Source organism: Emys orbicularis, chromosome 3 (genome assembly GCF_028017835.1).
Source record: "Emys orbicularis isolate rEmyOrb1 chromosome 3, rEmyOrb1.hap1, whole genome shotgun sequence".
Classification (NCBI taxonomy): Eukaryota; Metazoa; Chordata; order Testudines; family Emydidae; genus Emys; species Emys orbicularis.
Genome location: NC_088685.1, coordinates 70,325,715 through 70,353,522, shown reverse-complemented (window position 1 = coordinate 70,353,522; position 27,808 = coordinate 70,325,715). Strand labels below are relative to the sequence as shown.

At 41.9% G+C, this 27,808-nt stretch overlaps 1 protein-coding gene across 1 annotated transcript; it reads right to left on the bottom strand.

Moving 5' to 3' along the window:
• Positions 1–1,321: 1,321 nt before the first annotated feature.
• SLC35A1 (solute carrier family 35 member A1) lies at positions 1,322–27,808 on the bottom strand. The gene is made up of 8 exons (XM_065400409.1): positions 27,723–27,808; positions 23,165–23,342; positions 18,628–18,787; positions 16,649–16,801; positions 9,117–9,183; positions 3,968–4,144; positions 3,475–3,609; positions 1,322–1,858 (listed from the first exon to the last, which is right to left on the bottom strand). The coding sequence occupies exons 1-8, from the start codon at positions 27,736–27,738 to the stop codon at positions 1,725–1,727; spliced, it is 1,020 nt and encodes a 339-aa protein (XP_065256481.1). The 5' UTR covers positions 27,739–27,808; the 3' UTR covers positions 1,322–1,724.

Sequence of the window (27,808 nt, the reverse complement as noted above, 5' to 3'; positions counted from 1 at the left end):
TTTAGTCAATTATGAAAGTTAACCTGAATAAATGTACCAACATTGGTTTTCTAGAAATGAAATGGTACAAAGTGCCCTGAAGCCATTAATTGCTGTGTATGTTTTCTACGAATGCATTGACTAAATGGGCTGTATTGATGGATACCTTCCAAAGAATTGAGGATCAACTACAGCAGTGGTTTTGCCCTCTCAGGCATTTGTTGAACCTATGCAGGTTTCAGTCACCCTTCAACAAACAAAACACAAACTTTAGGAAAACACTTCTAGGTTTTACATGCATCCCTCTGCTGTGCAGAACGGCTCAATCTGTGCTATGGCACAGAAAACTACTTGGAATATAGATAAAAAGTCTGCATCAGCCTCAAACCAAAAACCTCACGTCCTGACTTGACACCAATACTGAGATGCGAAGAGAACATCATTAGTGGTTCCCCCATGTAATCAGTGAACTAGTTTCACAAATTACTCCTAACAAAATTGGGACATTTTACAATAGTTTTATAAAAGATACAAACATCTTCACATTTTAAAAGTTACTCAATGAAAAATGTACTTGTACATTGTAACAGGTGTTCCACTATGGCTGAAAGCAACAATTGTACTTAGTGACTAAAGGATGCTCAATATAGATGAAGTTATGAGAGTAGGTTTTTCCTTTCAACAGTCCACTCTTGCTCACATTCATCCTATTAGTAAGACTAAGTTTTTGTCACAGATATTTTTAGTGAAAGTCAGGGACAGGTCACGGGAAATAAAAATTCACGGCAGCCCCTGACCTGTCCCTGACTTTCACTAAAAATATCCCTGACAAAAGGAGTAGGTGGGTTCAGCACCCACTGCTGCAGTGCATGGGAGCTCCGGGGTGTCCCTGCCCCTGGGGCTGGGCTGCTGTGGGGTCCCCTTGCCCGGGGCAGCTGGTAGCTGCAGAGTCCTCCAGCCGCTGGCTGCAGTTGGGCAGGTGTGGGGCGTGCCTGCTGCGGCTGGGCAGGTGCGCGGGGTCCCGCCAGCCGCCCACTGGGGCTGGGTAGCTGCTGAGGGTCCCCCACCAGGTTGGGAGCTGCGAGGGCAGGGCTGGCTGGGAGCTCCAGCCCCAGGGCAGAAACTGTCACAGAGGTCAATGAAAGTCACAGATTCTGTGACTTACTAATAGGTAAGGCTACAATTATCAGTTAATTTACCTAAAGAGAGTGTGAGCTCAGCAGCCAGTTGGTATTCAAGATGATACACCTATTAGTCAAAGGAAAGGTTCTTCTTTCCCTACATTTGGGTAATCAGACCAACGTTTTCAGAATTCTGGAGCCAAATGAGTGAAAGGAGTAGCTTTGGCAATGAGACATCCTTTAATAGAGCTTCTGAAGCCTTTGAGCATTTCTGCCCATAAATGGCACAATACAGTCTTTCAAATACACAGCCAGAGAGAATGTCCCTCTTTTACATACAACAGAAGGTTCAATTCCTTCGTTCTTCATTCCTGGTAGGTGGGCTCCTCACAGTCCAACATGAAAGGAACATGCCTTCCATGAACTAGCTTCTTCAGGAGCTTGGCAAAAATGGAGAGTCTGTATCATCCAATGAAAACCATTCACTTCCTTACAGAATTAACTGCTGCTTTTATTCTGTCCAAATTAAGTCTTTCCATGACTAGTTTAAGGCCAATTAAAAACAGTTTTTTCCCCCCCAAGTCTTTCCTTTGCAGTGTCTCTTGTTGTTTGTTATTGCAAACATCACATATGGATAAGTTTCTCTTTCGAACTCTCTGTCTCTAACGATGGCTGGATTTTTGTGGTGTCTTGTCGAGGTAATCCATACAGGTATATAGAAATACAAACAAGGAGAGCACCGAGAGCAAAGCTTACAGCTGGAAGGAAACAAGACATTGTTTAAACACTCAGCTCCAAATGAAAACAAAAAAATAAAACTTTCATGGGAGACTTAACTGAGAAAGTTACATTCTACTATTCCAACATCCTCCTTAATTACAACTCTAAGGGAGATGTGAGCGGTCATCCTAATAATTTGTAGAATTAGTATCATGTTTTGACAGTGAAAATTGATCATTTACCAGCCCCCAAAACGTCATAGCATTTCAGTCAATCATATGGTGAAGGTCAGAGGAGAAAGTCCGAAACAGACATCCTACAGTTCTGTATTTGTTCTTCCTTAATGACTGCTGGATTCTACTCCTTCAATGCGGTCAAACCAAACTCATGGTTGGCCTCTAATCAAAAAATATTCTGTAACTGGAATTGTAATCTAATAGAGTGTTAGCACATTTTGCTTTTCCAAATCTATACTGATTTTTGAGTACTATTAGTAAAGCTGAGGTTCTGTCACAGAAGTTAGATCAGCCAGTACATTTTCTAGTGTTTTGTCCAGTCTAGTTTTAAAAATGACAGTCAAGCATCCACCACTCATCCTGGGGCACTGTTCCACAGCCCATTAGATCTAACTCTTGGGAAGCTTTTCACTTTATGCAAAGTTCCCTTGCAAGTTTCACCTCATTAAGTCATACCACCTCTCACATTGTGAAGTTCTTCCACCATTGCCCTCTGCCTCTTCCTGCTGGGCAAATGTCATGTTAGACAGAATTCTGACTGCAGTGAAGGATGCAGTGTAGTTGGAGCTGTGTTGGTCACAGGACATTAGAGAGAGAAGGTGGGTGAGGATCGTATCTTTAATTGGACCAGCTTCTGTTGGTGAGAGAGAGAAGTTTTCGAGCCATACAGAGCTGACCTGAAGAAGAGCTCTGTGTAGCGCGAAAGCTTGTCTCTCTCACCAACAGAAGCTCATCCAATAAAAGATATTACCTTGTCTCTGCAGTGAAGGATATAAGATATGTCCTTAAACCACTACGCTGGGGTTTGCCTGACGCACACATGCTGGTCATGGCACAGTGTAAACAGGAGGCTAACAGTTATTACAGCACTCTATAGAACGACTACTGTGGACTTGGCATTGCTATTTCATAAATAATTGAGAAGTTAACTTAGGACTGGCTCAGAGTTAGTGAACGCTGCATGAAAATATTGTAGCAGTTCCTTTATTAGCTACTGTCAGCAACTCAGAACATCTGCCAGAGATACAGGAATACTAATTTTTCCATTAGCCACAGCATCAGAAACTGACACAACGGAGCGACTTAAAATGAAAGAGTTCCAGCCTCTGGTGAATATGAAAATGAAAGGTTTTGATATTCAGCCTTTTTCAGTAGCAAGTGGGGGATGGGAGGGCACATCTGAATCCCCTCCAAGAACACAACGCATAGTATTCCTGGGACTCGTAGGATGGTAGTATCCAGGAAATATGATGCTACAACACATCTTGAGCACTAGCCAATGTCAGTCCCAAAAATTACATGCCAAGGTAAAAAAAAACAAATAAGAAAACTCCACAGTAGACTGTAAAGTATTACAACATGCACTGTAACCAGCCTACTCAGGAGGAAGAAACAAACATTAGCCAAAAGCAACTTACTGATCTGTAAACCAAACAGCATCACCGATGCAACAGTAGAAAGGACAATGGCTGCTGCTGCAGAAAATCCTTTCATAATGTTGTCTGTGTATTTAACAACAACAGAAGTGTAGAGGCCTCCAACACTGGCAAGCACTGGGAAGCAAATAAGACATTCTTATTATTAAATTCTTGGTGTAAAAATAATTTGTTTAGCTCTGTAATGGTGTATAGATTGTTTGTACTATGATCTGATCTTGCTAACCTGTAATTTTAAAAACCACACACAGCAAAATAGATCGTCTAACTGGCATCTAGCAGAAAGGACATGACTAGAATTATTATGGATGTTCTATTCATTAATTAATGTTGTGCTGAAAAAGCAGTTCTTTGATTTTATAAGGAAATTTAAATGTTTCCTCTCCAAACTCACTCACTTAAGGGCTCCTGGTCTTGACTGAATTTGAGTGTTTTGAATCAACATGACAGGGCACCAGAATTGAAAGATACTTACAGATGACAAACCCGACATAATATGTGTAGCCATAGAAAAATCCTTTCTCGAGAACTTGAGCTCCTTCTGACACGTAAACACCAACTAAAGTCACCACAATCCCAGACAAGTACATCTGAATGTTCCTCACCCATAGGGAAGTATCTGAACTCTTTAATACCTTTTCAAAATAGACTCCTGAAAAGAGAGAATTCAATAAAGGTGAATGCAAAAATCACTCAAAGGTTTGTAGCTATACAGAGGTTTAAGGCCTGAAGGAATCATTATGTCATCTTCTAGATGACCACCTATCTATCACGAACCATTACATTTCATCTATTATCAGTATATTGATCCCAGTAACTTGCTTGGCTAAAAGCATATCTTCAGAAAGGCATCCAGTCTTGATTTGATGACATCAAGAAATGGAGAATCTACCACTTCCCTTGGTTTTTTGTTTCAACAGCTAATCACCCTTACTGGAAAAAAAATCATGTCCCAATTCTAATTTGAATTTGTCGGGCCTTAGCTTCTAGCCATTGGTTCTTGTTCCGCCTTTCCCTGCTCGATTTAAGAGCCCTTTAGTACCCACTATTGTCTCCCTGTGAAGGCACTTACACACTGTAATCAATTCACCTCAATCTTCTTTCAGCTAAGGTAAACAGATTGAGACACTTAAAGAGATCACCATAAAGCATTTACTCCAGCCCTTGAATAATTGTTGTGGCTCTCTTCTGCACCCTCTCCATTACTGAACATCCTTTTTAAAATGTAGACCCCAGAATTGTACTCCAGTGCTGTATACAGAGGTAAAAATCACCTCACTACTCCCGCTTGTAGTGGATACAACTATCACACTGGGAGCTTGTGTTGAGTTACCTGTCCACTATGACCCCTAAATCTTTTTCAGTGCCACTGCTTTCCAGCATACAGTCCCCTATTCTGTACGTCTGGCCTGCATTCCTCGATCCTAGATGTATAATTTGCATTTGGCTGTATTCAAGTGCATTTTGTTTTAGTGGGCCCAGTTTACCAAGCAATCCAGATCACTCTGTGTGACTGCCCAGTCCTCATCATTTACCACTACCCCAATCTTTGTTATCTGCAATTTTTTTAATTACTTCCAGACCACTGCTGAAAATGTTGAATAGCATCAGCCTAGTACCGATCCCTGCAGAATCCCCCTAGAAACACCCCAATTCAATGATGAGCCCCATTGACAACTACTTTGAAGTATGTTAGTTGGCCAGGTCTTAATCCCTTTAACTTGTGCTTTGATATTGTATAATGCTACTTTTTGAATGAGAATGTTGAGTGGTTCTAACAATTTTGTAAGGCGTTTGATTTAGTATTACATCTATGCAGTTACCTTTATTCCACCAAACTGGTAACCTCATCAATAAATTACATCCGTTTGACAAGATCAGTTTTCCATAAACCATGTTAACTGGCATCCTTTAATTCTTTATTAACTTAATCCCCTATCAGCTTTCCCATAATTATAACTAGGGTTGATGGCAGGCTAACCAGCCTATGGTTACCCAGTTCACCCCACATGCCCTTTTTTGAATACTGGCACAACGGAACTCTTCCAGTCTTGTGAAATTTCCTTTGTATTCCAAGATTTATTGAAAATTATCATCAGTGGGCTGGAGAGCTCTTCAACCAACTTGTTCAAGACTCTTGGGTGCAAGTTATCCAGGTCTGCTCATTTTAAAATGCTTATCCCTAGTACACCTCTACCCCAATATAACGCTGTCCTCGGGAGCCAAAAAATCTTACCGCGTTATAGGTGAAACCGCGTTATATCGAACTTGCTTTGATCCGCCGGAGTGTGCAGCCGCCCCCTTCCCCCCCCCGGGAGTGCTGCTTTACCGCGTTATATCTGAATTCGTATTATATCGGGTCGTGTTATATCGCGGTAGAGGTGTAGTTGTCGTCTAACATGCTCCTTAGTTACTAATAGTTTAGAAAGTATTTCATCATCCATGATACGAGTACATTATCCTACTGCTTTCCAAATACAGAACAGAAATATTTATTGAACACTTGTGCTTTTGCCGCATTAACAATTTTAGCATCTTCACCTAGTAATGGGCTATACTATTGTTAAGATTTCTTTTACTCATGATATAGTGGACAAAATTTGTTATTGTCCTTACAGCCATGGATTTTTCTGTGTTTAGCTTTCCATATCAATTTTCTTGCTTCAGAACTTCTAACTTATCCTGACTGCTCTCTCTTTCCCTTTTTCATTTGTTATATATTGTCTTTATTCCTAGTTGCTGCCTTCACATTACCACTGAACCAGGATGGGATGGGTAAATGAAGAGAACTGGGAAGAGGAGGAAGTGCTTGTATAACAGAAATTAGGGGCATAACTTTCACCAGCGCTAGACACCCACAACGCCACCTGAAGTCAATGGGAGCTAGAGCTGTTTAGCTTCTCTGAAAATCAGGGCCACACTATTAGTTTACTGATGAAGAATATAATTAGTGTTTAAGACCATCAGAATTTAAAAAAATACAAAAAATATAGCAAGTATGTATGAGACATACAGAGGCTACAGAGCAGATTTATAACTGCATGTGTGCAAATACAAAAAATTAAACAAGAAAATTGGACATCATTGCAGAGATGTATTCTGTAAAAGCAGAGCAAAAAAACCAAAGTCTGTGATTGATATAGTAGTTGTTAAATTCACAGTGGTCTCATTGTTCTGCATTCCGCCCACTGAGACATAATTCATTGCAGCCAGTTGGAAAACTAAGTCTGACTCATTTTTTAATCAACTGCTCAACAAGTTGCTTTCAATGTCAACATGACCCATAAATGTTACCATCTCGGAAGAACACAACTGTCTGAGGCTGCTTTCCAGATCAATGATGTAATACTTGAGATTTAGTACAAAACATCTGAATGCACACAAAAAGCACAAATCAACTGGGCAATATTGCTGGGTGTGATGGAGTGGATAGCACTCAGGAGAAGCTATTCTTGATATAGATCGGAATTATTAAAAGGTATTCTGTCAATTTACATTGGACAAAACCATTCTTATAGGCCACTGGATCCCCAGCTGCTATTATCACAATAGCATTAGTTTCCAATAAAGCTTTTTTCCATCTTCATATGGCTAGGAGATTCCACCTGTTTTTCAGATGTGGACTTTGCTAGACAAGCGCAATGCACTCTATATGGTCAGCCCTGAAACTGAAGCTAATGCAAAATGTATCAGCTAGCTCATTAAGTGGTTATTTTCACTGGTAGTACATGATACCAATGCACCGGGATCTACAGTGACTGCATATTGGTTTCTGAGTGGAACTTAGTGTTGTTTTGAACCTTTCAAGCCCAAAATGGTTTTAGATCTGCCCATATCTTTCCCTATGCTACACTGCAATAATTGTGGTCAGGGAGGTACCTCATCCTGGTGCCCTCTTGCTACAGAAGAAAGGGGTCCTCAACTCTGAACCTCCCCCATTCTGGACCTAAATGGTTTGAATTTGTTGACCTTCAGGGTAGGCTGCCACAGCCCACCTATTTACACAGGCTGCTGGGGAGGGAACGGCATGGCATGGTAATGGCTGGAGTAGGTGGGGAAGGGGATGCTGGCTGGGCTTGATTAAGGCATGATTAAAGCATTTTGGTTTCAGGCTGAGGCACAGCTGCTGAATTTATTTTTTATTTGTATTTTTAACCCTTTGGAGAAGGCTGCTAGAGCCCTAGATAGGCACTTTGGGGGTCTGTATTATAAATGAGGCTGCTTTTGCTAAGATCTTTTTTCAAAAGGATTTTGTTTTCTGTGAATAGAAGAATAAGCACATGTGACAACCCAGAGGAGCCTCACAGGAAGCTTCATGTGGTGAGAACTAGAAGTGGTTGGAAGTGATAACTCTTTAATTAATTAATTAATTAATTTTTTTTAAATTAATTAATTAATGGAGATATCCTATCTCCTAGAACTGGAAGGGACCTTGAAAGGTCATCAAGTCCAGCCCCCTGCCTTCACTAGCAGGACCAAGTACTGATTTTGCCCCAGATCCCTAGGTGGCCCCCTCAAGGATTGAACTCTTGGTTCATGACCAATTATTCAACTGGAAAAAACAAAAACAAAAAACAAAAAAACCCTAGTATGATTTGCAACAAATGACTCCACCAGCTGGAAGTTTACAGCCAGGAAAGCATTCCTCCTGAACCCTGTAAACAACTTTTTGAATTCTTATGCACTAGAAAACACAAATGCAATTATCCTTTAACCGCAGCTCACTTGTTCCCAGTTCTCTGGCTCCTGCAGTGGTAAAAGGATAAAAGGCAGCAAGAAGGAAAGACTCTATTTTTATAGAATTTCTCCTATGTTTCCTGCTTCTCCTCTGACCATCTAAAATTACACCTGATCCTTCTGCATCACATTGACTTTCAACTGCACCCACAGGACTAGGGAAGGGCTTATTTCAGAGGCGGAACCAGCACAGAAATTGAAATGAGTTCCATTCCACACCTGGAAGAATGTGTGTCTTCTTTTCTAAATCGGAAGGGAGCTTTCACACCAAAGCAAACTTGGAAAAGGAGTTTTTATTTAAAAAACTGTACTAAGCAAGTCACTTTCTAGTTTTCCTTTAGTGTGACTGTAGATATTTATATTTGAAGAAGGGCTCTTCCTCTCACAGGTCCGCCTGCCTTTCCTGTCTAAGCCAGCCTTGAACTCAAAACCATGGGTTTGTAACATCACTATATTTTACAATTTAAATATTGTGATATCACAAATCCAGTGTTACGACCACAGGAAATAGAAGGAAAATGTGTGCAGAAGGGGATGAAGTCCTTGCTTAACTCTCAAACAGTCTTGTAAATCAACAAGTACACCTCTACCCCGATATAATGCTGTCCTCGGGAGCAAAAAATCTTACCGCGTTATAGGTGAAACCGCATTATATCGAACTTGCTTTGATCCGCCAGAGTGCGCAGCCCCGCCCCCCCCCCCCCCCCCCCGGAGCACTGCTTTACCACGTTATATCCGAATTCGTGTTATATCGGGTCGCATTATATCAGGGTAGAGGTGTATAGTTAAATTAAGTAATATAAGAGATGTGAGATGTTTTAGTTTGCCCCATGATGAAAGGTCCTGGCCTGTTCTTTTAAAACAAACTGCATACAGAAATGTTTTACCTGCAAATCCTGAACATAATACAGCAATAGCTATAGCGCCAAACCCTAACCATGGATTCTGCTCCATCTGCAACATGAATCATAAACAAAACAGGTAGTAGGTTAGTTGTATCACTAGAGTAATTTACAGTAATTATTTCCAGAAGCCAATTTGTTAAGAACACCACATATTAGCATTTTATTACTACATGAAAATGTGTTAGGTTAGTTACAGTGAGTTACACTTACAGTAAGTAACCGTTTCTTAGCCAGAGCTGCCCTACAGCTTAGCTAGCTCGATTCACCGATGCTTCACTATGGAGTTTGATTTGCCAAGTATATTTTACTAACCTTAGAAGTACTGAGACACACAAGTCAAATTACAAAGGCAAACCACCAGCCCTATCTCTCAGCTTTTCTGTCACATGAGGTTTCTTTATTTCCTCTAATCTTGTAAACTTGTAAACTTTTTACACTCACAGAGTTCATCTGCAGATCTTAAAGTACTTTACAGATTAACCCTTAACTCCCTTGTGAGGAAGCATTAGTAGTATGCAGATTGTCATTATATTTCAGTTTACTAGAATGGTTATGGCTAGTCTTTTAATTTGCACGCCTACAGGAAGGCACTTAAGTGACCTTTTCAGAGGGACAGAGCACCTACAACGATCACGGTAAAGAAAGGCACTTTATCTGCCTAAAGTATGGATTTGGGAACCTAACATTAAGCACACAACTTTAAAGATGCTGGCTTAAGTGACTTGCTCATGGTCACACGAGACAAGACACCAGTAGAACTAGGAATGAAATGCAGCTCTCTGGAAGCAGTTTAGTGGATAGAGCACTGGACTAGGACTAAAGAGACATGTGTTCTATTCCCAGCTCTGCCACTGGCCTGCTAGGTAACTGGGCAAGTCACTTCACCTCTCTGTGCCTCGGTTTCCCCATCTGTAAAATGGGGATGATACTTACCTCCATTTGTAAAGTGCTATGTAAAAGCCAATTATTATTATTGATTCCCAGTTCCTTGATCCAACTGCTAGCGTACACTCAACACCAATTACTGAAAAAAGTGAATTGCTGCATTATCATCTATGCTGTTGAATTTACTATAGTGGTAATTTATGCTACTTGTGGCAATCACTTCTCTTCCCAAAAGTACAGGATGTGGCAGAGTAACAAGCCTGTTTGAATCAGTGTGAGGTTATTCACCTTGTGCAGTAATTGAGGTTCTTCAAGATGTGTCCCCCTGTGGGTGCCCCACTCCAGATGATGGTGGGTCCCTGTGCCTTTGCTAGGAGAATTTTGCAGCACTGCTCATACGGGTCGTGCATGCGCAGTGCCTGCTTCGCATGATGTTGGTGCTTCATCTAGCGCATGCGTGACACAGACTCCTCAGTTCCTTCTCTACCACAGAGTCTGCTTTAAACTCCGAAGTAGAGGGGAGGAGGGTGGGTAGTGGAGCACCCACAGGGGAACACATCTCGAAGAACCTCAGTTACTGCACAAGGTGAGCAACCTTCTCTTCTTTGAGAGAGATGTCCCTGTGAGTGCGCCACTCCAGGTGCCTGTAGAGCAGTGACCTCCTAGGATGGCAGGGGCTTCAGAGTTGGTAGGATAATTGCTGATAATACCGCTCAGCCCAGCTTTTGCCCTAGGGCCTTGCGTGATTGCATAATGTTTGGCAAAGGTGTGTTCGGAGGCCCAAGTGGCGGCTTTGCATATGTCTATAAGTGGAACATTGTTTAGGAACGCTACTAATGCTGATATAGATCTAGCAGAGTGCGTCTTGATCCCCGCGGAAGGTTGTGTGCCTTTTAATTGATAGCACAGGTGAATGCATCCAGATATCCATTTAGAGAGTCTCTACATGGATATGGAAATACCCTTAGAGAGTTCCGGTTTGGTTCGGTTTGGTTAGTGCTCTAATGTCTAGGGTGTGTATCGTAGCTTTGAACGCATTCTCGTGTGGTTTAGGAAAGAAAGTTGGAAGCTGTATAGGTTGATTAATGTGGAAGGACTTTGGGGAGAAATTTAGGATAGGTGCGTAACATGACTTTATCTTTAAAAAAGGTCATGTATGGTGGATCTGCCATGAGCGCCCTGATTTCTCCCACACATCTAGCTGATGTGATTGCTATTAGGCATGCCACTTTCATGGATAGGTGCAGTAGGGAGCAGTTTGCTAAGGGTTCGAACAGTTTCTGACTGAGGGCCGGTAAGACCAAGTTTAAGTCCCAGGGTTGTGTGGATGGTCTCTCATCCGGATAGATGGTTTGGATGCCCCTGAGGAATCGCTTGGTGATTGGGTGAGCAAAGATTGTAGTGTCGTCGGTGAAAGGCGTTTTGGTGAAAGGCAGTGATAGCCGCAAGGTGTACCTTTATTGAGCTGATGGAGAGATTGGATTGTTTTAATTCCAGGACATAGTCCAATATCAATGGAAGAGGTGCAGATGTTACATTGGTTTGTCTGGTGGTGCACCATGCTGTAAATCTCTTCCACTTACGTAGGTGGGTGCGACGTGCAGAATGTTTTCTACTGTGGAGTAGCACCCTCTGGACCTGTTCAGAGCAACTTAGTTCATCTTTAGAGAATCAGGAGTCATGCCTTCAGATGTAGCATCTTTATGTTCAGATGTCACATTTGGCCCTCTTGTTGTGTTAATAGGTCTGTCCAGAGAGGGAGTGTGATTGGGGCAGATGCCGACATCCGTGTTATGTATGGATACCACACTTGTCTTGGCCATGTGGGGGCTATTAGCATGACTCTGGCTTTGTTGGTCCTTATTTTCTCTATTACTCTGGGTAGTACTGGTATTGGTGGAACACATAGAGAAGGTCTGTGTTCCACCTGGTCAGGAACACATCCCGCATCGATCACTTCCCGAGACCTACTCTGGAGCAGAATTTCGGACATTTGGTGTTGCGGGCAATCGTGAATAAATCAATTTGTGGGTGGCCCCATTTTCGGAATACACGTTCCAGTATCACGTTGTTGAATTCCCATTCGTGGTCGTGGGGAAAACATCTGCTGAGTTCGTCTGCCGTGGTGTTCCGGCATCCAGGTAGGTAGGAAACCGAGATATGAATATTGTGTTGGATATACCAATTCCAGAGTCTCATAGCCTTGGTACATATCGAGTGTGGTTGGGCTCCCCCTTGCTTGTTTATGTAAAACATACAAGCGATGTTGTCGGTCATTACTCTTATGTTTTGGATTCTTATGAACGGTAGGAAGTGGACGCAAGCATTGCAGATGGCACAAAGGTCTAGCAGGTTTATGTGTAGCCTTGTCACAGGTGTGGACCATAATCCCTGAACTGTGCGATGTTGCATGTGTGCTCCCCACCCAATGAGGGAGCCATCCGTTGTGATCATGTGTGATGAAGGATCTTGTGTAAATGGGATTCCCAAGTACAGGTTGTGTGGTTGAGTCCACCAGGTTAGTGAGTCCTTGACCTTGGGGGGCATTGTTAATCGTATGTTTACCCTGTGCTTGTTTCGTCTGTAGACGGTTGCTAGCCATCCTTGCAGGCAACGCATGTGCAAGCGTGCGTGTCTGACCACAAACGTGCATGCTGCCATGTGGCCCAACAGTTGTAAGCATGTGTGGTCTATGACCTGTAGGCTGTTCCACACTGTGAATATGAGTGTCTTTATCATGTTGAATCTGTCTCGTGGAAGTGAAGCCTTCGCCGCCACCGAGTCGAGGTAAGCGCCGATGAATTTTAACTGTTGAGCTGGTTCTATTGTTGATTTCTTTTTGTTTATTTGTAGACTGAGACTCTGGAAGCAATCCATCATCGTTTGGGTAGAGCGAATGGCATCTGATTGAGTATGAGACAGTCATCCAGGTAAGGAAATTATTATTCCTTGTTTTCTCAGATGTGCCATTACTGCCGCAAGGATCTTTGAGAAAACACGAGGTGCTGTTGACAGGCCAAAAAGTAAAACCTTATATTGATAGTGGTCTGTGTCCAAAGTAAATCTCAGAAAACGCCTGTGGGCAGGGTGTATCGTAACATTAAAATAAGCATCCTGCAGGTCAAGGGCTGAAAACCAGTCCCCCTGCTCCAGCACTGGTATTGTTGTTAAGGTGACCATCTTGAACTGCTGCTTTCTCACAAACTTGTTGAGTCACCTGAGATCGAGGATAGGTCGCCATCCCCATTTTTCTTTTGTGTTTAAAAAATAGTGGGAGTAAAATCCCTTCCCCCGTGGTGTGCAGGAACAGTCTCCACTGCCCCTAATTGGAGGAGATGATCTACCTCTTGGCATAGCAAATGTTCATGAGGGGGTCCCTGAAGAGGGACAGGGAGGGGAGGTGGGTGGGAGAGTATAGATAGGAAAGGAATGGTATAAGCCCATTTGGATGATTCCTAAGCCTATTTGTCCATGGTGATGGCAGCCCATTTCAGGTAGAATGAGAGCAAACTGTCTCCAAATATATGGATGGATGGTATAAGTGCTGGAATGTGGGAGAGGTCGTCCAGACCCTCAACCAAGCCTTCAGATTTGTTTATTAGAGGCAGTAGGTTGAGATGCCGTTAGTGGTGGAGGGAGTCGTCATTGTGGTCTCTGTCTGTCGTTGTTGGTGGTGTTGGTGTTCGTAAGGCCTCTGGTGTTGCTGTGTGTATGTTGGGTATCTATTCCTATGATATGGTTGATACCTATATTGTCTCCTTCTTGTAGCATGTGTATGAATGCCGAGGGTCCGGAGAATGGCCCGCGAGTCCTTCATAGTGTGCAGTACCTCAGTGGTTTTGGCTGCAAACAATTTTTCTCCATTGAAGGGGAGATCTTCGACTGTATTTTGTATCTCCTGTGGGAATGCTAAGGAGTTAAACCACCAGGCTCGTTGCATGACCACAGCTGTAGCGACGGACCTGACGGCTGTGTCAGCAGCATCTAGTGAGGCCTGTAGAGCCGTGCGTGCAATCATCTGTCCTTCAGAGACTAGAGATTTAAATTGTTGCCTCTTTTCCTCTGGGATCTTGTTAATAAAGTCCATAAATTTGCCATAGTTCCTGTGGTTGTATTTGGCAAGTAGTGCCGTGTAATTTGCCACTCTGAATAGAAGCGTGGATGAAGAGTATACTTTGCGGCCGAATAGGTCCAACCTCTTATTCTCTTTATTGAAGGGGGTGGATCGAAAGTGCTGTTTGCCCCTTTGGTTGGCCACTTCCACTACCAGCGAGTTGGGTGCTGGGTGTATGAATAGAAATTCCAATCCCTTCGAGGGAACATAATATTTTCAGTCCACCCTTTTGCAGGTAGGAAGTATGGTGGCTGGAGTTTGCCACACAGTATTGGCGGGTTCCATGATAGCATTGCCAATCAGTGGGGCTATCTTGGAGAAGGAAGATGTCCATAAAATATCTGTTAGCTCATGTTGAGTTTCCGACACTTCCTCCAGAGCAATTTTGAGCTCATTGGCCACTCTTTTGAGTAAGTCTTGGATATGGGTAAAGTCATGATAGCCTCATCCGGTGAGGAGGATGAATTGTTCTTGGTTGGCGAGGTGTCAGGAACAGTGTCCTCTTCCTACTCTGCCATGGGTTCATCCCGTCTTGGTCACTACAGTCTCTGAAGGTGGAGGTGGGGATCTGGCATCTTCCCTACGTGGGCTGTGGCGCCTGCTGTAGTATCATTTGTAAGACCCCCAGGGATTCCAATATGGCCAATGACCAGGACCAGGCATGGGTGGTGCCATCCATGGGTGGCCATACCACGGTGGCATGTTGTGAGCATATGAGGGTCATGGTCACAGGGTCCAGTAGCCACAGGTGTCCTGATTGGGGAGGAATGGTGAGGGGAGAATACCCCTTCAACCTCCTCATCTTCATCGCTCGAGAACTGTGACGCTATCAAAGATAAATGTTGGTATGGTACCGCTGGCCCCGGTGAGACATCAGTGCCTAGGACAGGGGACTCCGGAGTCCAGGAGACCAACAAATTCTTGTGGTGCCGAGAGCCTCAGTGCCAGAGGGCAAGGTGCCATTGCATCGGGGGTACGGTGTGCTGAGCCGGTGCAGTTTGTTTGGGCACCATTGCGCTAGCAGCATTGGGCTGTGGCATGATGATAGGAGTGGTTGCCGGTGCTGTCTCCTTTGGAGCTGCCGACGGTGCCGTGGTGGAGGCAGGCAGCTTAGAGCCGTTAGCTCGGCACCAGTGCACTGGATTCCGCCGGTGGCCACCATGCAGACGGTGCCGGAGGTGCCTGGAGTATGCCCGGCGGTGCAGCCGGCACCAATGAGAGCGATTTGGTTGGCGACTGTTTTGCGTTCGTCTGCTCTCTATCAGGTGAAGAGGATGGCTGGAGTTTTTTTTTTTTTTTTTGCAGGTTTTTTGGCCTTCGGGGACCTTGGTGGTGAGGAGACCGGTGACTTATGATAGGAAGACAGTTCCTGCCCCGTGTCGGAGGCTGGTCTTAAGGACTTCTCCATCAAGATGAGTTTAAGTCTCAGGTCTCTATCCCTTCATGCCCTAGCCTTCAGTTTGTTACAGTGGGCACATTTCTGAGGAATGTGAGTTTCCCCCAGTCAACGGACGCATTGAGTATGTCCATCTGACACAGGCATCTCCTCTCTGCATGTTGTGCATCTTTTAAATCCTGGTGAACCATGCATCTTCCTAACCTAATAGTAACTGTACTAAAGGATGGAAAAATAAAACTTTTTTTTTTTTTAAATAGGAGACGTAATTAATAACTGAAACTTAACTTGTCTAAACTATCCTAACTCACTAATTTATCTAAACTTATCTATTTGAAACGAAGGTTTTCAATGGGATTGCTGAGCTCCATCACAGGCCGGGGACAGTTGAGAAGGACTGAGGAGTCCAGGTCGCGCGTGAGCTAGTTGAAGCACCAACATCACACAAGCCAGGCATCGCACGTGTGTGACCCCTGCGGACACTGCTGCAAAACTCTCAGAACAAAGGCGCAGGGATGCACCATCACCTGGAGTGGAGCATCCACAGGGACATCTCTCGAAGAAGAAAGCAGTGGTCCCCAAAATTTCTCTCTCTTGTGCTCCCCCCTTGCCCTTGTTCATCCCCCAATCCACCCACAGGCCACGGTTGGGAGCCAGGGCTGGGAACGGGGCCACGGTCAGGGCCAGGGGCCGAGGCTGAGACAGGAGTGGTTCTGGGGCCGCAGCCAGCCGGAAGCTAGGGCCAACGCTGGGGCCGCAGCTGGGGGCGGGGCGATGGCTGTAGTCAGGGGTGGGGCTGGGTGCATAGCTGCAAACAGGAGCTGGGTGTGGAGCCACAGTTGGGAGCCAGGGACGGAGCAGAGCTGGGGGCAGAACGGGGCTGGGTGGCCACCACGCCCCTCCCCCAAACATTCCTCCGCACCCCCCTACGAGGGCGCACTCCACAGTTTGGGGACCACTGAATTTGAACTAGACAATCAAACTAACATTTTACATTGTGAAATTATTACAAATATTCCACAGTCACCATACAGCGAGTGAAATAGGTAGGTGGAGAAGCTCAAAGCAGCCTGCTGTTTCTGAAGTGTCCAGAGAAGGTATCCAAGTGATAAGGCTTACCTGTACTTTTGTAACCTGAGCAGGTTTCCACTGAACAAGTGTGACTCCACCACACAACATAAAGACTGAGAACCACTGCAATTTACTGAGGGAACGGTTTAACATTAAGACCGTACATAAGGCTGTGCATGGGATCTTCAACTGATATGTCACCTAAAAAAGGGAAAACGGCAAATAGCATATGGTTACATGAACGCCATCAAAACCACAACCGATAGAATACTGAACTCCACTATAAACTGACATCAGCATATAGTATTTCATACTCAGAGATATTAATTTCCTGCCTCATTCTGGGCTAAATTTCATTTGCAATTACAACCATGTGCATCTGGAATGACTCCATGGCAGTTAATGGGTTTACTTTTTATTTACACTGGTGTAACAGCATAACTTGGCTTTTAGTGCTCAGGCTGGATAGTGTACCGTGAGTGAGGCAGAGGTGCATTCATGCAATAGTGAGGAAAAAAAAGTCAAAGAATTTGACTTTTATAAAAGTATTTTAGTTATTTACTACAGTGATTTTTTTGAAATGTGGGTTAACAGCTTGCAATTGTACTGTGTGCTACCTCCCTCTTCACCTCTGTTTTAAAAAGTTATTTAAACATAAATACTGCACCCCTTCTTCATTCACTTCACATCATCCAATTTGGGCACCGAAAAAGGCTAGGATCCTGTAGAAACAACAGTATGTTTTTGTGTAATTAAAGTATATTAACATATGCACAAAGAGATAAGCTTAAAATTGGTATTTCCTGACTTTCAAGTACTTTACTTTGCAACCTTTGCATTTTTTTACTGTATTTTCATATCGAATATTAGTGATGTGCATATTTTTCTTATGGGTCAGAGCTATGGTTGATTATGAAGTTCATATGGTGAATTTTTACATATCAATATTGTGATTAACACATGTGATTAACACATGGTAAGGATAGTAGAATATTTTATACGAGTAACTTACCTCATTATTTCAAAATATTTTAATTTTTAAGTTTTTGGATGGGGGGTTATTTCTGTTCTTATGTAATTTGCATAAGGGTTATATTAATAAATGGAGTTATTTTAACAATAAGACAGGTTTGTGAGGGGAATTCACTTACAACAAAGGTTTAATCTCATTCCTTCCACTATTAAATCTAAATACATGGTTTCAAAGTTTAATAGTAACAAACATAATTAGGGTTATACTTTTCAACTTAAACTACACATGAATTATTCCCTTCTATAAAGGTTCTTATAACACCCTCATCATCACAGTATTTAAGCACCTTCCAGCAATGTGCTAAGTGACATAGCACTGAACAAAACTTGGTTCTAACGGAACACAAAAACATAGAAGATGGCAAGACTGTTTTAGGGACTTACCAAAATTCATGCCTTATTCATATGCACTGTGAATTACAGATTGTATTACTTGATGTGATGAGCTCCAGGTTTCACTTCTTACTTGCATTTAGCAAGTGTGTGGTAATCAGCTTTTTAAAGTGTGGCTACACACAATGCCACATGATGCCAATAATAAATCACTATTTACAAGAGATGGGATTTCCCCCCCATTACTAATGCAACCACCAATTTTCACACAAATGTGTAAATCTCTGTTCAGTAAACCTACAAAGATTCCTGTCATTGCATTTTCTTACATCACATACCAGGCCCCCCATCCTCTTATTTAAATACCTCCTAAAAACTTGTCTTTTCTTCAAGACACTCAATCATAAGAAAAAAAAATAGATTTCCTGGTGAAAGATAAATACAGCATCTCCTGCCTCTGGGCCTCCCAGTGCATTTTGTCTTTCGGTGTCTGTCCTGATGTGCATCTTTTAATGAGCACTTTTCAGTGCTTGAATAATAATAATAATAATTAAAAAATTCTAAGGTGTTACAAGGCATTAAAGCAGACAAAACTACAACCTAAAAATGAGTAAAAATAGGGATTCTGTGTTTTGGTTCCTAACCATAATAATGCCAGTTACCTGGTAGACTGCTGCATCCAAATTGCTAAGAGCCAAGAAAGCCATGTTGTTTTGGACCGCATACACCACAGATGGAACACTTAATTTTAGCAATTCCTTAGGGCTGCCTAGTACATTTTCTCTTAAAGATGTCATCAACCTACCCAGGCTTCCAGTTTCTCTGCAAAATAAAAGGTTTTGGCACAACGATATTTGATGACTCATTTACAGTGAGATACCTGAACAGAGTTCTTTGGAAGGTCTTTAAAAACATGCTTTTAATAAACAGTTGGGATCTTCGATTAATTAAAAAAATTACACTGAAAATCAATTTGGTTCCCTGCAAGTACAAACCATTAAGGGCCAGGAGCAGATTTTGGAATGATAAAGGTCAGACGTATTAACACATGAATTCTCAGCAACAGGTTGGCCCTACAGAGTTTCAATAACATTAGTTGTTCAACCCATTGTTTAGAGTGTGAAGTATTCACACAGAAAGACAAAGAGTTGCTCTTTCTGCTACTAATATTGGACTCATCTCAAATTTCTTTTGTGATTTTCCAAATCCCCTGCAGCCTCTGGGTGAGATTCTGGGTTGTGCCTTTAAGAGGTTCAGCACAGAACTCTCAGCCCAGGGGAAGGAGGGGCTACTGTGGCTTTAACCTACCCTTGCACTCTTCTGATTCTGAGTTGTCCCACTTCTGGTGTAACTTACAAAGTGAATTAAGATAAACCAAATTAAGGCCACTTTAATTCTGAATAAAAGTGTCCACACGGGGTTTAGTGCTGTTTAATTAATCTGCTTTAAATTTACATTTAAATTAATTCAGATTAACCTTCCTAGCCAAGCCCTTAATCAGACCTGGAGAGCACCTCTTCCCTCCTGTACCTGTACTCTGCCTCTCCAAATACTACTATGGGCAAGCAGTGTTCTAGGCAGAGCTGTGGTGCCAAAGGCACAGAAATGGATGCGGCAGCTCAGCACCACGCAGCAAGTTTATACTGTGGCACTAAACATTACACGAACATCTAATGTAATAGGAGGTTTCTTGGTATTATTCCTTAAACAGCACAGCACATTGCCTCGCACTGTATGATCCAGACCAGGAAGAAGATTTCTGTTTCAAAAGAATTATCTACATTAACTATACTCTGTTTACAGTAAAGTTTAACTGTCAGAATAAATGTGGAAAAATACCACAAAAGCCTGACCTTTAATACGATGGTATCCCGCAATATATCACACATTTTGTTTGTTAAAGGTAGGCTGTTAAATAAGTAAAAAAAAAATGGATAGAACTGCACCTACCTTTGTTCAATTCTAATACAGTACTGTACTATTAAAAAATAATGTACTTAAGCATGAATGATCAGGTCCAAAGGATAGTATATTGCTTGGCTGGTCACTCAAAGTTAAATTATAGCAGTAATATGATGAACCAAAATTAGACAGTGGTTGTATTTCAGCAAAGTTACTGATGTAAATGATTAAACAAATCATCCCACTTAAAGGAAGGATCTCTTGTGAGTACCAGCCACTTCACTACAGGAAAAAAAAATTGCAGTTTGCTTTATAATTTAGGAGAAATCTTACCCCTCCCTCCCCCCAAATGACCTCACATGCCAGGATTTTGTGTTAAGAGGAAGGGAGCACAACATACTTATTATAGCTGACCATACTTTCTTTCATAGTTAGAAGACAGTTCAGTTTTCTTTAGCTGACTCCATTTAGTTCTGTTTCATTGGATAGGTGTTTTCTAGTTTATATACATGCAGCCAGAGGCTGAAATAGTTACTATTTATACACAGAAAAAATAAACTCAACTGAAATACTGGGTAAGTGTAATGGACAGACTACTGAAACTTAATTAACAACTTAACAAGACACATGCCAAACTGTCATTTTGCTTATTACGTTTCCCCTTTCCTCCATCTGTTCCATCCAGATTGTATTAAAGAGTAGGAATTTCTCTTAATCTTAGTGTGAGGTGCCTGAGAAATTTTTCATGATGGGGGAGTATGGCAGCAGGAGCCTGGTGGTTAAACAACAGACTTTTCGTGTACTTCTGACATTTGGCATGGAATTTCAGTAATGAAAAATAAATGATGCCCCTTTAAACACCACTCCTACTCTCGTTCTGGAGAACAGGAGCAATTGTTTTGATTATTCACAATCAATATTTGATTATATTTGAATATTACGGCCTCAGATATGCAGCCCTTCTGTGAGACTTCTTATTTGAGTTGGGCAGGAGAAAATAAAAAAACAAAAATATTCTGAATTAGACGTAATTTAAAGTTAAATTAGACAATGCGGGCACACCTAGATAGATTTAAACCCACAAAAAGTGTAAAAATTAAAGGTTAATAAAGAAACTTCATCCTTCACTCACAACACTGGCACAAGGAGTACAAAGATCTCACAACAGATCTTAATCACACATTCTCATGTGTGCCTTGGTTTTGCAGTAAGTAAATAAAGTGCTTTGACTAATTCAACATCCTTGATGCTTTTGTATATTTAACTTGGAAACTTATTCTGTGTTTTTCATGGGACTGGATATGTGAGAGATATAAATTATAATCAAGCTTGCAATATGTATGTATTTACTTGTTCAAAATATGTAATCCCAAATAAAACTAGAATGCAAGTCAGTTTGGCTTTTTGAGTCCCCACTCTAAGAAGCTATAAGTCATGTGGGAATCTGAACAAATTACTAATTCAGAATTTAGTGGCCAGGAGTATGCCAGGTTCATTTTATTCCCATAATTATAGGCAAAGTAAATAATTACACAGCTTAAACTATACGTAGTCTCCATTTCAAAAGGCAGTCATTTATTCAAAGCTTAAAGTAACATTTGATACTTGAACATACAATGCCGAAAATGTAAACAGCAGAGAACTACAGCAAGTGTATTTAATTACATAAATTCGATTTTGGAACAGAACCCTGGTTTATCTTATTTGGTGTCCTGTACTTTAACAGTGATCAGCACTGGCTGCTTCAGACAAAGGCACAAAATGCACACCTTGCACCAAGGGAGCAGATTGCTTTCTGAATCCATTGAGTGATCAGGTTATACACTGAAGCATCAGCATTAATAAACATTATAAATTTTAATTCAAGCTAGTATTACTGCAGATTCTACACACGTTTATTTAAAAAAAAAAACTTTTGCTGGATCTTTTAAATTAACAGAAACTGAAATGTAAGCAAATCTCAGTTATCTTGAGATAACACTGAGTTTATATACCAGCTGCGTTTCTTTTGCACACTAAAGAGGTTGCAAAGATTTGGGGGCTGTAGTGGTAATCAGCTGAACATGAGCCCCTAATGTGACACTGTGGCGAAAAGAGCTAATGCGATCTTGGGATGCATTAACAGGAATCTCAAGGAGTAGAGGGGTTATTTTATCTCTGTATTTGGCACTGGTGCGACTGCTGCTTGAATACTGTACCTGGTTCTGGTGCCCACAATTCAAGAACAATGTTGATAAATTGGAGAAGGTTCAGAGAAGAGCCACAAGAATGATTAAAGGATTAGAAAACATGCCTTATAGTCATAGACTCAAGAAGCTCAATCTATTTAATTTAACAAAGAGAATGTTAAGGGGTGACTTGATTACAATCTATGAATACCTACATGGGGAATAAATATTTAATAATGGGACTCTTCAATCTAGCAGAGAAAAATATAACACAATCCACTGGCTAGAAGTTGACGCTAGACAAATTTATAATGGAAATAAGGTGTAAATTTTTAACAGTGAAAGTAATTAACCACTGGAACAATTTCCCCAGGGTAATGGTGGATTCTCCATCACTCATGATTTTTAAATCAAGATTGAATATTTTTATAAAAGCTATGCTCTAGGAATTATTTTCGGAAAGTTCTGTGGCCTGTGTTATGCGGGAGGTCAGATTAGATGAACATCAGGGTCTCTTTTGAGCTTGGAATCTAGATGTTACAGGAAGAAGGGAAGAAACTGCAGTGACAGACCACCTCCCCCACACAATCAGCTTTTTTGTACCTGGCGCTGATCTGAAGGCTAGACTGCAGAGGCTCTTAAAATTCCCATAAGCCTTCAGTATGGATTTAACCGTTATATCTTTCACCCCTAGTAGAAATATTAAGATTTTTGTGGAATTACTCTGAAGAATGTTATTAGTGGGAATACTAGATTTTTACACATACACACTTCTGGAAAAAGCCACGTCCTCATCTATGCTGAACTCTGATGACTCAGTATTTTGCATCTAATCCATTTTGAACCTACTCCAAAGCACATAAATTTAAAAAAATGCAAATGGACACACCTGCATATTGTGAGGTTTACAGAAGTGATTTAGAAAAAAGTTCACAAGCTCTGACATGTTTTAAACTGATCCTTTCACAGCATTATTTTACAATGCCTCTCCTGCCCAGCTTCACAAGTAAGGCATATAAAAAGAGAGCTAGCTGAGACTCAAGTCCGTGTGTGTGTGTAAACGTATCTGCATGTGTGTGTGAAGACGAGTGAGAATGCAGTTCCAGTAGTGGTTAGCACTCATACTTACTTGGCCAAAATACCCACACTTAGGAATAACTTGATAACTTCTGTGATGCACACAGCTGTGGTTGCAAAGTAGAGTTCTGTTTCCGCTATTCTCGTGTATCGTAAAGCTACAGTGTACGTTGCGGCCACCAGGGTCATCACCGTCAAGCAGTACAATTTAAACAGTAAACTGACATTCTCTGAAAGAAAAAATATAACTCCGTAAGGAACATGAAACAGACAAAGAGCAACATGCTAGTATACTTACAGCAACTCAGTATGTTCCTCATTCTAAACTAAGAACACAACCAAGCATTGTAAAGCAGTAGCGCAGTCTCAAGTGCACTGTAGTAGCACACAGTAGTTCCACTACAATTCCATTGCAGTATCTAAGAATTCTAAATTGGAACCTCAAAGATTCTATCTGAGAAAGGAATGTCAAGCTATGTTTGATTTCAAGGGGGTTCCTTTACCAAAGCACGCCATTGCTCTAAAAAGAGTATAATCATACACTGGTATTTACCTATGCAGTAATCTATATTTCACTTTTATCTTCTTGTCTCTATAACTTGTGCACAACCACTTGCTGTGAGCTATAACTAATTCTCTGCATACTGAGGAGAAAGTTGACCAGACTCTCAGAGTAGCAACAGCAAAAGGCTCTGCACAAAGTGGCAAAAATGGCACGTTTAAGATGTACTAAAAAGTGAGATGGGAGCGGAAAAGAAGAGAAGAGAAAATAAATAACAGACAATAGGATTGATCCAGGAAAGTCAGTTATAAATGGAAGCTTCTTTCCCAACCCTCTCATATATTGTTCTGGTGATAGTACAAAAGGAGGGGTTCCATCACTATAGTAATGGGACAGGAAGTAAATAGTACATCTATACACTAAGATTCCAGGATTGTCACTCTGTCCGTGTGTCACTCCAAAGCCTAGAACATCCGTAGAGTAAGTGTGAAGTCATTGAAACAGCTACAAGCATGAATTAGAGCGGTTTTTGTTCAAAATATCATCAGGTTCAATCATCAGTGGGCCTCGTGAGAACCAGACGCAATGCTGTAGTACAAAGGTTTTGTGATGGCGAGAACATGACAGTTGATCAGAGAAGGTGGGAATAATGGTTATGTGGGGTAACAAAGAGGTGGTCCATGCCTTCACCTGGGGGCAGCTCTGTGCACAAACTGGGCAACATGTACAAACAGCAACATAGTACACTACAACACAGTGTACAGAAACAAAAGCCCCCAGTTTTGACTTTTTTTTCCCTATGCACCTGACTTTACGAATTACTCCTGTGAGACTGCACAGACCTTCTAGTATATGAAATAAATTACTGGAGTAGGCAAGAATATAAATGAGTTCAGAAGACATGCTTTCTGCTTTGTGTCTGACTACCAATGTGTCCCTCGTTCTAGCCAAATCAGCATCTTGAGCTTCTGCAGAAAATAGTATCCACGGTGCTAGGTAAATGAGTAGAAGCAAGTATTTATTGGCAGGCAGAAGCAGCCAAGGCTCTGCTGTGGGGGTTGCCACATGCACCACAGCGTGGGTGCCAAGAGTAATATAGAAAGCTTTCCTTGGTAGACACTAACTACACTATAGGACCAATTGCCAGTGTGGCAGGATGAGGTCAGGAACATGGCCAAAATGCAGGATAGCTCTCATAACGAAAGACACAATGACACTGAACATGATTTCCTTGTTTGTGTAATAGCATCCCTAAACTGGAATCAGAACACCTCTGCAAGAGGGATTTGTAAATTAACTCCCATGCAGGTTGGTCAAACAGGTTACTGAGCTACACACAGAATGGCTTTTCTATTTTAAACATTATTTGGCGACAGCGTGGAGAGAGAGTTTTAAAATTTTAAATCCAAAGGATATGCCTTACCAGATTAAAACAGTTTTAAAATATGTCAAATTTTGGATCTAAACACCTAACTGTATCCCTTACATATGAAGTACATGCAAAGTCCTGTGTTTATACTATATCGTAATAATGCAGCACACAACTCTAAAAATATAATTTCTAAAGCTGTCTGATCAAACAAGCCAATACTAATTCTTTTCTAATGGTTATTATAAAGATGTGAGACAGCACTTTGTTAGTTGTAAAAAGTGATGTTATCCTTGTTTTTACACATGCAGTTCAATTCTGGCAGTGAAGAGGATCAGGTACTACTACTAATTCTGAAGAAGTTTCAACTCCGTGAAACTGACAGATTGATTTCACTGCCCTCATGGAGTAACAGCAGGGATGAATTTGACCTAGGCTCAGTCTCTCCAGTCGAAAAAGGGGTTTTTTTTGTGTTTTATGCTCCTCACATTTCCTTATGCAAACACAGCATTATTGTTTGCAGTACTCTTCCAGTCTCTCTATGGTAGACCAAGAAAGCTTTTTGAGAGAAGGGGCGGAGGAGAAGATGACCTTTCCATGATCCTGGAATTTCCTGTTAGAATGTACTAACAGTAATAGCTCACTGCAACCAAAGTAGTGTTGGAAAGACTTTTTAACTGTATATGTGAATTATAACTGACAACATTAAAACATAAAAATTAGGAAGAGTAATTTTTGAATCATATAAAAACAAATGGTTTTGGTTTTCCAACACAGTACGTCAATACTGAAGGTTTAAGAGAAAATTTCCTCCTGTACTCTCTTTCTGATCATTTTTACAATTTCTGTGGCAGCATTATTTCCCCTTTCTGCCATTTTGGTTTGATTTGATTCAAATCTATGTTTAGTTAAAAGAATTTCTCAAGTAGTATTTTAATGCCATATTTTGCATGGCACCTTTGAAAAGTCCAGAATCTAAAAATGTCCAGTGGTTCAGAAATGGCTCTAGAACTCTTAGCCATTGCATTAACACATCATCTAGTAATGTTTTACAACTAGATTTGCCATATTTGCTCAGGTTGAGCGATATCTTATTCTGCAAGTGTAATGCCAACAGACCCCAGTCGTCGTCGGGCAGAACCGAACCAGGGACCTCTAGAGCTAAAGACCAACTGGCTGTTAGCCAAGGCTGTAGAGGCGAGCAGACTCATTTCATCTCTCTCTTTAAGTGGTCTCAGTGCCACTAGATGGGACAGAACACCACACCTAGAAGGTGTGTGGGTTACATACTTCCCCAAGCTGAGGAAGCGCATCCCGAGCTTCAGAGTCTTCCCAGTTGAAATCCCGGAGGCGCCCCAACTTGTAACACCAACAGACCCCAGTCTGTCAGAGTTACACAAGTAGTCCTGCTTATTGCATTAAGATACTGTTCAACACAAGCATGGCAGAATCTGGCCCATAACATAATGATACTGACCTCCTCTGTAAAGTGCTTTGAGATCTACTGATGAAATACACTATAAAAGAGTTACATATTATTACTAATAAATAAAACATTCTGTAATACCTCTCTGCAGGTTTCTGAAATGTGATATGTTGTAATGGAGGACACAGTGCATATATGTAGGTACCCTGGCTGACAAACTTTAGTAAAATTGCATTGTGCACTCTACAGCTTCTAGATTTTAATTTGCTTTCATTATTTTGAAAAAATATAGTTTGATCTATACAAATTTATTGTTCTCTGTTAATTACTGAATGAGTGTTCTATGTTCACTGCAAGTGAACTGATCATAATAATGATCTGATTAATCCTGTACCTCAGTTTGTTTGTTTTAAGGGAGTGATGCCTTTTGTTGTATAACGTATTTCTACAAGGTAAACTCACACATCCCGCTGCTGCAATCATGTAAATTAACTATATTCTTGGAGAGATAAAAACTCATATGCTTCCCTATGCAATTTCAAAGGGCACTATCAACTGGCTTTAGGACCAACATTTAGATTTTGCAACAACCAGATGATTTACAAGGTACAAACAGAAAGTTTCCATGACAATATTAGAGTTTTACTGAAAACATGCAAGTGCCCAGGACCAAAAAGAGAAATCAACCAGTTTAGTTTCATTGTCTACACTGAAAAATGCAAAACAGCTACAACAACCCAAGTATGAAAAGTACATTTGAAAATGTTTACTATTCGAAGGCTGTCAGTAAATAAAATAAAGTGTTAGTTTTAAGTCAATAACGGCCCTTTATATCTGTGCCCCCCCATTAACCCTTACCCGACACCCACAGCTTTCCCCTTCCCCCATAACGCCCTGGTCTCCACCCCTTTGTCCCCCATCCCCCCCCCCCTTGCCCGCCCCATCCCTCATTAACTTGTCTCCCTGGCGCTACCACAGCCCGACCCAGCCCATTAACCCATTCGCCTTCCTCTGCCCCCCATAACCTGACCCAATCCAGCCCGCCCACCCCCCCCCCACACACACACATTGCCCGGCCCCCCGCCATTAATCCCCCTGCCCCCCGCAGCCAGGCCCTTCATGCGCCTGCACCGAGTCGGGGGGGGGGGGGCAGTCGCCCCCGCCCCAATAATTAGTCGCGCCCGCGGCAGCCCCTCCGGGACGGGCAACTCCCACTCCTGGGGGCGTGGGGGGGGAGAGACAGGCGGCCCCGGATCTGTCTCGCGCGGGGAAGGGGGCTGTCCCATCCTCCTCCCCCGTTCCGAGTCTCCCACCTTTCGGAGGCGCCATCGTGTCCGCAGCTTAAACTGGCGAGATTGTGCGACCCGAGCCGGCAACCGGGCCCCAGCCCCTCCGCTCC